The sequence below is a fragment of the Cebus imitator genome, unplaced genomic scaffold, assembly GCF_001604975.1.
Source record: "Cebus imitator isolate Cc_AM_T3 unplaced genomic scaffold, Cebus_imitator-1.0 Scaffold34, whole genome shotgun sequence".
Taxonomy (NCBI): Eukaryota; Metazoa; Chordata; class Mammalia; order Primates; family Cebidae; genus Cebus; species Cebus imitator.
Window position 1 is genome coordinate 1,411,225 of NW_016107349.1, and position 11,904 is coordinate 1,423,128.

Here is an 11,904-nt window from a genome sequence, read left to right on the forward strand (position 1 = left end):
AATCTTGGCGCACTGCAGCCTCCACCTCCCAGGTTCGAGTGATTCTCCTGCCTCAGCCTCCCAAGTAGCTGGGATTACAGGTGAGCACCACCACACCCAGCTAATTTTTTGTATTATTAGTAGAGATGGGGTTTCACCACGTTGGCCAGGTGGTCTCGAACTTCTGACCTCAAGTAATCCGCCTGCCTCAGCCTCCCAAAGTGCTGGGATTACAGGTGTGAACCACTGGGCTTGGCCTTTGCTCGTTTTTGAAACAGGGTCTCACTCCCGTTGCCCAGCCTGGAGTGCAGGGGAGCAATCACATCTCACTGTACCCTCGACTTTCTGGGCTCAGGCAATCCACGTGCCACCACACCAGGCTAATTTTTGTAGAGACAGGGTTTTGCTATGTTGCCCAGGCTGGTCTCAAACTCCTGAGCTCAAGGGCTCCGCCCTCCTCAGCCTCCCAAAGTATAGGGACTACAGGCGTGAGCCACCGCACCCGGCAGAAGCCTGTTCTTTACCACAGCTCTAAAGGGTGCCTGGGTGAGGGAGTTGGTACCCAAGGCCCCAAACTAGGTGATGTGGACACTCACCTCAGAGTAGGTTCTCTTGACCCCCTGTCGGGGCAGTGGCTGGGCCTGGGGAGGCCCAGGATACCCATGTTGAGGCAGGCGCTGCCCTGCATACAAGGGTGCCATTCCTGCTGCCCGGGTGGGATTCATAGCCATAGGGGAGAGGCCGGAGGGGCCCATCACCCCTCCTATGCCAGTAGGGTTCATGCCAGTGGGGACACTAGGCCCCCGGGGACCTCCATGCTGCAGAAACTGGCTGTTAAAAGACTGTCCGGCCCCCATCTAGGAAGAGAATAAAGAAGAATGGTCCAGGCCCCACCCACAAAGGGCTCCACGGGATAGAGACACCACCCATCCACCCACCCACCCACCCACCAGGGTGGGCACCATACCCTTTCACAGGACAGCACAGAAACCTCCCCTCAGACCCTCACTTCTTCCCACACATCTCTCTTTTACTGGCCTCGTGAGTCCTGGCATATTCCATGCTTGTCCCTGGAGCCCACTGCCTAGATGAGTACCTCCTCCCAGGCCCTCAGGCTGGCTGCCATGTGGGAGGAGCTGCTGAGGGGGCTCACCGCTCCATACTGGCTCAGCTCCTGGCTCTGCTTCTCCTGGAGAGCAGCCACAGTGGCTGTGGCGGTGGCGGTGGCAGTGGCTGCAGCAGCAGCCACTGCAGCAGCGGCTGCTGCTTGCGTGAAGTCGGTGGAGGGTCTTGCAGCGTGTGAGGGGAGGCCCAGGCCCCCCGGTCCGCCTGCATACCTGCAGGAGACACCGGATTGCCACGCTCTCTGCATGGGCTCATGAGGGCCAGGACCATGCTCACCCCAGAGGCATGCAGCACCCAGGGGGAGCCCGTTCTTTTTAGACCCTCCATGACTGCTGTCGGAGCTGGCGGAAAGCAGAGAGGCAACGTCCAGCTGATCAGCGCCACCATCCTGAGGTGCCTGCCAGGTTGATGGCTCCTAGCATACCTGCCAGTTGAGGGGACCTGCTTACCCGGTGGTGAAGCCGGGGGCCCCAGGGTAGCCCCCGCGGCTGTACACGCCTTGCTGCACGTAGCCCTTGTTGGCGCCACCTTCAGCAAACGCCTGCTGTCCCAGGCACTGTGGGGAGGTCAAGGCGGAGCTGCCCCCTGCCACACCAGGCATCATGGAGCCACCAGAGGGACTCCCTGCAGGGCCCATGGGGTTCCCCAAAACCTATGAGGAAGCAGGAATCACCAAAGGGAACCAGCCAAACAACATGCTTCATGCAGCAGCTCCAAAGTGCTAGAAACCAAGAGGCCTGGCGAGCGGGTTGGGGGATTGGTGGAGGGGACGGGGTATCACACAGAAGCAGGGAAAGCAGCTGTCCACAGGTAGGTCAGGGCATTCTGTGAAGGCTAGGTGAAGACCGGAGAAGAAAATCCCAGCAGGTGTGGAAAGAGAACCAGTGTCCAAAGATTTAGGGGACTCAGGAGGCCCCATCCTCATGTCATGCCTCAGCCTCTCCGTCCTCACCTCTCAGCCTGTCTCTCAGAGCTTTAAGGAGGCACTAAGCACTGCCAAGTGCTGGGAGGCTCTGTCTACTTGGGGATGGGGCCCCAGTGGTGCTTACCTGGCTCTGCGTCGCGTTGCCAACTCCCCACACAGTAGTGACCACGGACAGTGATCCAGCCGGCTGAGTGGCGCTTTGTTGCCAAGGCACAGACTCGTACGCGAATGAACCATCACTGCAGGGAGAGAGGCTGCTGAGGCCTGGGTCCGGAAGCCATTGGTGTCCAAGAGTCCAGGACCTTCCAGAAATGCACCCCCAACCCCAGGACCTGAGGGGTGGGTAGAGGGGCCCATACTCACCCGTGTGGCGCGGGGGGCAGGGCAGGTTTCATGGGGTTCATGGAGTTCATTGGCAATGGAGCAGCCTACAGGCCGGGTCTGACAGTGTTTATCTGGAACTCAGCTGCTCTGGCTGCCCAACAGGAGGGAAGGGATGTTAGCTGAGATGCAACCGGGAAACCCTTTCAGCAGGGTGGAAGGACCCCAGTACCACCAGGCCCTACCCCTTTCTCAATAAAGGACACCTGGGCTCCGATGGCAGGCAAGGCAGTGAAGGAGCCTGGCACTGGCCCACCCGAGCCACTCTGGTGATGCTCTGCCCCCACAAACCCAGCCTGGCAGCCAGCATGAACCCTTTCTGATCCAGGCCCTGCCACCCAGAGTCACTGGATCAACCTTAGAGACGGACTTCCTGATTCCAAATACTTTCCCCACTCTCCTACTCACACCAAGGGCTGGATATCCATATAAAGTCAGGGACAATCTTAGCCACCCTGTAGAAACTGGGATTTAGAGAGGAGCCAGTAGCCAGGAACCCCCCAGAAGGCCCTGGGGTGAAGGACAGAAGGCCAGTGGGGGTGGGCAGACTCCCTGCTCAAGGTCTTACCTGCCCTGAGTAGGCCAGGTAGGGGCACAGGCGGTTCTGGAGGCCAGGGGCTGGGAAAGCCAAGGAGGAGAGTGCAGTGGTCAACCAATAACCCTCCAACCAGGCCTTGAGAGGGAAGTGCACGATACCTCCTGAAATGGGGTGTTGGGCCGGTAACCCGGGACCTGGCTGGCAGCCCCTCCCACCAAGAGGGCCCTCCTCAGGGCAGCAGAAGGGCTCCAGGCAAGGGGACCTCAGAACTGACCCAGATTCCACCAAGTGGGGGCTGCCTGAAGCTGATATGGTCATAGGGGCCAGGCAGGCAGACCCACTGGCCCATCCATGACACCCCCAGGGAGTGCTCAACAGGAGAAGGCAGGGACACATACAATAGATGGAGGGTGGGCACTCACAGACCTGGCAGGGACTGTGACTTGGCCAGTGTTCCTAAGCAGGGGGCTTGGGGGATGCTGAAGTGACTCTGCAAGATGGGGCTGAGTGGACCCTGGGGACCTGGTGCTCAGGAAAGGGCAGGAGAAGGAATGTGTCAGGAAGGAATGCAGCAGGTGGACACTCGCAGGACCACAGTGCTGGCACCATGGGACTTCTACGTGCTATGCTAAGTTTACTCTCCCCATTGAGTAAACAAGCCATGGAAGTGACCACACCTTCAGGTTGCCTCCAAGTGCCACACCTTCCCACACTGCCACAAGCAAGCCCCTTACCAAAGTGGGCCCAGACATCCCCTGGGGCCCTGTCCCTGAACTGTCCCCATAGGGCCTTCACTGGTACTACCTTGGGTCCTGACACTCCCAAGACTACCTGCCACGTCCACTTCTGCCTGCCTGGGCTGTCCACAGAGGCACATTGGCTGTGGCACAGCCCAAGGAGTGGGTGTGTGAGAGGCCATTTCAGCTGTTTCTCAGGAGTCCCCGGGGAAGGCAGGGGCATGCTCACCTTGGATATCACTGCCTTTTAGGGGCTGCAAGGCTGACACACACACACACCCCTGAGGTGTGCTGACCGTTGGTGCCATCTTGCCATCACAGCACTCACAAGGCCTCTCCCTGCCCCAGGAGAGGGTGGCCCCATGTTCATCTAGGCTGCCATTTCTTGTGCTAATGGAGGTCCTCACCAATGGAGGTAGCAACAGCCTTACCCCTCAAAATACAGGCCTGGTGGGCAACCTGTATGCCCAGGACCCCAGAGCAGGTGAGACGTAGAGCTGAGCTCTGCTTGGGGAGCCTGAAAATGTGGCTTTTCACTGGATCTTCCCACCAGCAAGCACTGGGGAGTTACCAATTAGGGAAGAGGGAGAGGGCAGTGGTCTGGACTTCCTCACACCCTCAGGGGAGGCAAGACTTGATTCCCATGGCCTCCTCCCCTTGCCCTGCCCCCCACCAAGTCCTGCTCAGGAAGCAGGGGTAAGAAAAAACAGAGGCTGATGGCTCCAGAAGGCTCCAGGCACCTGGACTCTGGGCCAGGACAGGCCTGGGAGCTGAGATGGCCCAGCTAGGCAAGGCAGGGCTGGCAATCCCAGTCCCACAGCCTGACTCGGGAATAGTGACGCCGGGGAACAGAGCAGCCTACCAACAGCCAGAATCTCCTCCCCAGATCTGCTGGGTGGGGCCTTGAGCAGCCACATACACATTTTAGGACTTAGAATATATATATGGTAATCAAAACTGTGTGGTACCAACAGGGGAACAGAACCATGGACCAATAGGCGAGACCAGAGAATTCGAAACCGATCCGCATAAATAGGCCACAATGACGTCTGACAAAGGTGCAAGAGCATTTCAAAGGAGGAAGGTCAGCCTTTCCAACCAGTGGTGCTGGGACAGTGGAGCAACTGGGCATCAAAGCAAACAAACAAAAAAACACCTAAACTTCGCACCTTATACAGAAAGTAATTCAAAATGGTTTATAGATTTAACTATAAAACATAAATCTATAAAATGTTCACGAAAATACATAGAAGAAAATCTTTGCAATCTAGGTGACAGAATTCTTAGACCTGATACCAAAAGCATGATCCAAAAAAGAAAAAAACTGATAAACTGGACTTCATCAAAATTAAATTTTTCCTCTGTGAAAGGCCCTGCCAAGAGGATGAAAAGTTAAGTTACCAGCCAGGAGAAATATTTGCAAGCTTCATATCCAACAAAGAACTAGTATCTAGAATATATAAAGAATTTTCAGCCAGGCACAGTGGCTCACACTTATAATCCTAGCACTTTGGGAGGCCGACGCAGGGGGACTGCTTGATCCCAGGAGTTCAAGAACAGCCTGGGCAACATAGTGAGATGCCGTCTCCTGAAGAAATTTAAAAATTAGCCGGGTGCGGTGGCATGTACCTGTGGTCCCAGCTTCTCAGGAGGCTGCAGTGGGGAGGATCACTTGACTCCAGAAGGTAGAGGCGGGAGTGAGACATGATCCTGCCACTATACTCCAGCCTGGATGACAGACTGAACCATTATTTAAAATAAAAATAAAATACAGAATTCTCAAAACTAAAAAAAACTTACAATAAAAAACTCCAATTAGCAAATAAGCAAAAAACATAAAGAGACACTTTGCCAAAGAGAATATACAGATGGCAAATAAGCATATGAAAAGATGCTCAGCATCACTAGTCAGTGGGGAAATGCAAATTAAAACCACAGTGAGATATCACTATACATCCATCAGAATGGCTAAAATAAAAAATAGTGACATCACTAAATGCTGGCAAGGAGAAACTGGATCTCTCACACATTACTAGTGGGAATATAAAATGTACAGCCACTCTGGAAAACAGTCTGGCCGTATCATATGGAACTAAGCACACAGCTACCCTACTATGACCCAGCAACTGCACTTGGAGGCATTTATCTGAAAAATAAAAACTCATGTTCACATAAAAACCTGTACACAAATGTTTATAACTGCTTTATTTGTAATAGCTATGGAATGGAAACAGCCCAGATGTCCTTCAATGGATAAACAGTTAAACCAACTGTGGTATAGCCATAGCCCGGATGCAATATAAAGGAATGAACTACTGATACACGCAACAACCTGGAAGAATCTCCAGAGAATTATGCTGAGTGGAAAAAGCCAATCCCAAGAGGCTACAGGGTGTATGATTCCTTTATTTAGCATTTTTGACACAAAATTAAAGAAACGGAGAACAGATTAGTGATTGCCAGTGGTTAAATGTGGGGGTAAGGAAGAAAAGTATTAATCTCTTCTCCATTTCTATAATTTTGGCAGGAGAAAAGTGGGTGTGAATATAAGAAGGCAACTGGCTGAGCAACAGGCTCACACATGTAATCTCAGCACTTTGGGATGCCGAGGTGGGCGGATCATGTGAGGTCAGAAGTTCGAGATCAGCCTGGCCAACATGGTGAAACTGTCTCTACTAAAAGCATAAAAATTAGCCGGACGTGGTAATCCCAGCAATCTGAGAGACTGAGGCAGGAGAATCGTTTGAAACCAGGAGGCAGAGGTTGCAGTGAGCTGAGATCTCACCACTGCACTATAGTCTGGGCAACAGAGCAAGACTCTGGCTAAAAAAAATAAATAAAAATAAAAGGCAACAGGCTGTAACCTCTTTACTGTATCAATGTAGTGTCCTGGTGCAATGTTGCACTAGAGTTTTCCAAGATGTTTCCATTGATGGAAACTGAGTAAAGGATAGAATGAATCTGTGTCATTTCTTATAATGCACATGAATCTACAATTTCTTTGTTTTTTTGAAATGGAATCTTGCTCTGTCACCCAGGCTGGAATGCAGTGGTGCGATCTCAGCTCACTGCAACCTCCGCCTCTCAGGTTCAAGCAGTTCTCCTGCCTCAGCCTCCTGAGTAGCTGGGACTACAGGTGTGCACCACCATGCACAGCTAATTTTTGTATTTTTAGTGGACATGGGCTTTCACCATGTTGGCCAGGCTGGTCTTGAACTCTTGACCTCAAGTGCTCTGCCCACCTCAGCCTCCCAAAGTGCTGGGAACAGAGGTGTGCACTACCGTGTCAGGCCAATAATTTCAAAATAAAAAGTTTAATTACAATGCAACTGCTACCACCAGCCTTCTGTCTCCGCAGAACTGCTGTGACTATCCTTCCCTGCTGGAGAGTTAGTTGGGTTGGCCTGGCCACTTTGCTGTCCCAAGAAGCACAGGGAGGGAATCTGGCAGGCAAGCAGATGTGCCCCCTCCCCCGCCTCGGTCAAAGGCCTCAGAGGGCAGGCGGTACTTGATGCAGAACTCCCTCATTTTAGGTCACCTAGGGCAGCAGTTCCTCAACGGCAGCACGTCAAAGCCAACTTGCAGCTGGTGATTAGGCTGCCCAGCTCCACCTAAAATCAGTAGGATGGGCTGGGGCCCAAGTCTGGAATTTCTAACAAGTTTGCAGCTACTGCTTCTGCTGGTCCAGGGACTAGTTTGAGAGCCTTAGTTCTAGGAAATGCAGAGAGCTGGGGAGAAGGGGCACAGGCCAGGTACAGGGAGGGGAGGAGCCCACAACAGGCTCCTATGTCACATGGGCTTGGGGAATTCCACCCTTGATGCTTCTCTGCTGTGGACAGAGACCACAAAGATTTCCAGTTCCCTCTGAGCTTACTCTTCACTGCACAGGGGGATTTCCTGCCGACCCGAACTCATGCCTCTGGTCTCCTCTCTGAGGACAGTCTCTCTGGGAAGACTCCCAGTCTCCAGGTCTGGTATCCTTGACCCTCTGCTCCTGAACATAGGGAAGCGTTCTGTGTTGTGTGTGCGCAGAACCTCTTCCTATCTGTCCCCTGGCTCTGAGTCTGGGCTGGGAACAAGCCCGGAGCCTGGAATCTAGATCCCAGATCATGCAAGGCCCATGCCCACAAAGGGGCTTATCACCTGGGGCTTTCCTTGTATACTAACTCCAGCTTGAAGCTAGGACCCCTTGACAGATGGATAAGGTCAGTCTAGAAGGCCACAAGGCTTTCTGGGAGTCAGATCACATCTTCCTCTAGACATAGAGCTACAGAACTCACTACCCAAACCTTTCTTCCCCAAGTGTCCCAGAGCAGCTGCACCCCTAAGTCTCCTGGTTAACCTCCTGAGCCTTGTTCCATGCCACCTCTCTGCCTGCCTAGTAAGCTAGGAGCAGGACCAGCAAGTGGATCCTGTGGCAGGCCAACCCTTCTCAATAGGTCACAAATCAAGACTCACTGTCTCCAAGGTTGCGGGTTCAGGATCCATATCCAACCTAAGTGACAGTGGAGTCGAAGGGTCTCGAAGAAATGATGGCTCTGAAATGGGGCAGGAGCAGGGCCCTTGGTAGCAAAAGGTAGGGTGCTCACATGTACAGGTACCCGGAAGTCCTGCCCCTCTATCTGTAAGGCCACAATACTAAACCGCCACAGTGTGGGGATAAGTCAAGATGCAGAGTTCATCAAAAAGTCCAGGAATAAGCAATGGCCCAGGCATGAGACATTTCAGTGAACAGCTGAAGGAACAACCTTAACCTGGCATCAGTTTACAATGTGTACGATGGGTATCTGGTGGCATCCAAGGCCTGAGGACACATGACCACCTTCATGTCATCAGCCCTTGGGAGCTCAATCCCAATCATCAGGATGCTCCACAAACATCTTAGGCCTGTCCTTCAGAAATCTACACTGGCAACTGTCACCTGCTTGTTCTCCTCATTTACATTCGCAGCTTGTAACTGCCCCCTAGGCGTGACAAGGGCTAGAGGTCAGTACCCCTGGAAGTTAAGATTCCTTCACTTCTCCTGTTTCCACACTAAGCATCAAAGGATGCCCTCTGGTTCTAGCTTGCCAGAACTTGGTGGTGAGTCTGTGTCCATCCTATCTGTAATCACCACGGTCTCAGACCAAGTCACATGTTCTGTGTGTGTCCCTGTGAAATCTGTGATGACACAAATTAAAGACACCACCATGGATGTTCTGTAATACTGGAAAGAGGGCACCCTAGGGAGAAGGGGAAGCAGAGCACTGCAGGGTAGAGGGTCCAGGGAATGGGGGAAAAGACAGGGTAGGTGGAGGGGGGGTCGCGGTGAAGGACACCTGCCGGGAACAGGGCACTAGGGAAGACAAGGTACCTCAGGGGAGCATGGCATCCTCACGCCTGAGCTTAGTATGTCCAGTTTGGAAAGGGGTGTCCCCAACAAAACTGCCAGCTGGGGGCTGGCAGGTCAGCGTCGTTCAGCCCAGGAGCGGAACAGCTCCTCCGCGGGCTGGTGACTGCCTCGGCGGGCCCCCACATCGCCCTGCTGGTGGGCACGTAAGTGGGAGCGGAGGGGCGTATCATGAAGGTGAGACTGCCTGGCCCCAGAGCCAGGAACGATCAGGTTGGAGCGAAGGCCCGGCCAGCTTTCACCGCTCAGGAGAACCTCGATCGCCGCTTACACCCCTCGGCCAGCCTCCAACAAAGACTCGGGGCGGGCTGGACGACCCTGACGCCCACGGGGCCGAGCCTGACCAAGACCACGACGCACGCGTGGCAGGTGCCGGCAGGTGGGCGGCAGAGCCTCCAGCCCCAGCCGGGCTGGGTACCCTACGGTGGCGCCGCAGCGGGACCGGGGCACCCCGGGGGACCGGCTACACCTGCCCGCCCGCACCTGCCCGCCCGCACCTGCCGCACCTGCCCGCCCCCGCCGGCCCGCACTTGCCCGCGGGCGGCGTTTCCAGGGGCCACCCCCAGGGTCCCGCTCACCTCCGCCCGGCCCGGCCCGGCCCCTCGCCGTGGCGGCCCCCGGCCCGCGCCGCTCCATGCGCTCAGCCTGCCCTCCGCGCCGCCCGCCGCCCCGGGGCCGCCGCCACCCGCGCCATCGCGCCGCCGCCCGCTCCGAGGGCACAATGGAGCCGCCGCCGCGCCGCTCATGCATATGCATGACGCCGCGCAGCCGGCCCCGCCTCCCAGGCCAGAGCAGCGGAGCCCCGAGCCGGCGCTCGGGGCGGGGGCGGCCGCGAGCCTGAGCGGCCCAAAGCGGCGGGGTGGGGCCAGGGCCGCAGGTGGCTGGGCGGGCAGGAGACGCAGCCTGACCACGACCTGCGCCCCCAGCCCCCTCCACACCTTTCCGAACGCGGCGTCGGCGAAGACACCGCGCGCTTCCTGCTCTCAGTCCGCCGGGAGCGGGGCGGGGCCGGGTGGCGGAGGCGGGGCCAAGATCCCGGGGCGGGGCCGAGTGGGCGGTGGGGAGAATGTGCCGGGGCGGGGTCGTGAGGAGGAGGCGGAGCCAGAGAGCCGGGGCGGGGCCAGGGCTGGGGCGGGCCCCGGCGGAGGAGGAAAGGAAGAGTGAGCCCTGGCCCTTCCCCCACCCGCCCCGCCCGCGCTGCCTCTGCTCCTGGGAGTCCATTGCTGTGGCCCGGGCGGGGACACGGCAGGGAGGCGGAGAGACCTGGAGTGCCACTTGTGGGAGGGGATCTTGTTAAGGGACTCGGGAAGCCTCTCGTTAAAGCAGAAAATCAAACTTAACCGAACAAGTTCGCTTTCCTCACTGCTCAGTTCTCTCTCCAGCGGCTCTCCTCTTGGAAAAAGTCACTATTGAGCTAGCCTAGCCTGATGAAGTAGCCTCTCTGATCAGTTGCGACCTTTGAAATGCTATTCTCAGCCTTTAAGTTATTCTTGACTTTTCCTACGGTAAGTTTAGGAAGACCACATTCTCATAGCAAGGACTTGGAAAAACAAAAAAACAAAACAAAACGGAAGACCACATTCTCTCTACTACCCATAATTAATTAATTATTATTTTTTTTTGAGACAGAGTCTCGTTCAGTCACCAGGTGCCAGGCTGGAGTGCAGTGGCATAATCTCGGCTCACTGCAACCTCCGTCTCCCGGATTCAAGCAATTCTCCTGCCTCAGCCTCCCGAGTAGCTGGGACTGCAGGCGCGCGCCACCACGCCCGGCTAATTTTTGTATTTTTTTTTTTTAGTAGAGACGGGGTTTCACCATGTTGGCCAGGATGGTCTCAATCTCTTAACCTCGTGATCCTCCTGCCTCAGCCTCCCAAAGTGCTGGGATTACAGGCGTGAGCCACAATGCCCAGCCAAATTCCCTTCTTTCTTATGGCCAAATAATAATGTTCCATTGTACGTATATTCCACGTTTAGCTTACCCATTCATCCATTGATGGATACTCCACAATTAATTTTTGACAGTGTTGAAATTTTTTCCCAAGGCCGCCTCTGAACTCTGTGCTCTATTTCTTTTTGGAATCATTCGTCCATCAAATATGGTAGGGCTGCTGCACAGCAGTCACTGGTCTGGGATCTGTGAACACTGGTCTGCCCCAGGGACCAGGACAGTAAGGCCTTTCCATCCTTACATCAAGCATGTTCAAGGGAACAAACTGAAGGAAATGAGTTAACAGGTAACAATGTGTCCTTCAGGAAGAGTGTTAGGAAGAAAATTAAGCAGGACCAGAGAATGGATGGGAGTGATGAAGTATGGGGATGAATTCTCTGGGGAGCTGGCCCTGAAGAAAAGACCTGAATAAAGAGGGAGACAGGCACCAGGAGACCCTGACCATTCCACGGTCTTGGAAGAGGCTGCATTTCTGTGGGGGGTTGCAGGCAGGTTCGTGGAGGATGCTGGAAGTGGCCACACCAAACATCCCACATGCCCCCAGGGCAGGCATCTCTGTTACCTCCTAACTGCTTCAACAACTCCTGCCCTGTGTCCCTGTGAGAGACCACCTGGTGTCCACTCCTTTCTAGGGAATGTTTTCATTTTCTACTATATGATGAATCGTTAAGAAAGTCTTCCTTCCTTGCCAAGCACAGTGGCTTACGCCTATAATCCCAGCCCTTTGGGAGGCCGAGGCAGACGGATCATCTGAGGTTGAGAGTTTGAGACCAACCTGATCAACATGGAGAAACCCCATCTCTACTAAAATATACAAGAATTAGCCACGCATGGTGGCTCATGCCTGTAATCCCAGCTACTTGGGAGGCTGAGACAGGG

The 11,904-nt window shown here is 54.8% G+C and overlaps 1 protein-coding gene across 5 annotated transcripts in view; it reads right to left on the bottom strand.

Annotated features, from left to right (window-relative positions):
- ZMIZ2 (zinc finger MIZ-type containing 2) overlaps positions 1 to 10,101 on the bottom strand; it is a 19,742-nt gene extending 9,641 nt beyond the window's left edge. Inside the window, exons 1-6 of one of the 5 annotated variants that reach the window (XM_017524608.2) lie at positions 10,013 to 10,073; positions 2,393 to 2,504; positions 2,154 to 2,268; positions 1,554 to 1,660; positions 1,133 to 1,316; positions 576 to 836 (exon numbers count right to left, since the gene is read on the bottom strand). In XM_017524608.2, the coding sequence (XP_017380097.1) occupies positions 576 to 836; positions 1,133 to 1,316; positions 1,554 to 1,660; positions 2,154 to 2,268; positions 2,393 to 2,442 (717 nt within the window). In that variant the 5' untranslated portion in view covers positions 2,443 to 2,504; positions 10,013 to 10,073. Of the gene's footprint in view, positions 1 to 575; positions 837 to 1,132; positions 1,317 to 1,553; positions 1,757 to 2,153; positions 2,269 to 2,392; positions 2,505 to 9,652; positions 9,793 to 10,012 lie in introns of those variants that run through there. The other 4 variants (XM_017524603.2, XM_017524604.2, XM_017524606.1 and 1 more) reach the window with 4 other exon arrangements.
- Positions 10,102 to 11,904: the final 1,803 nt, after the last annotated feature.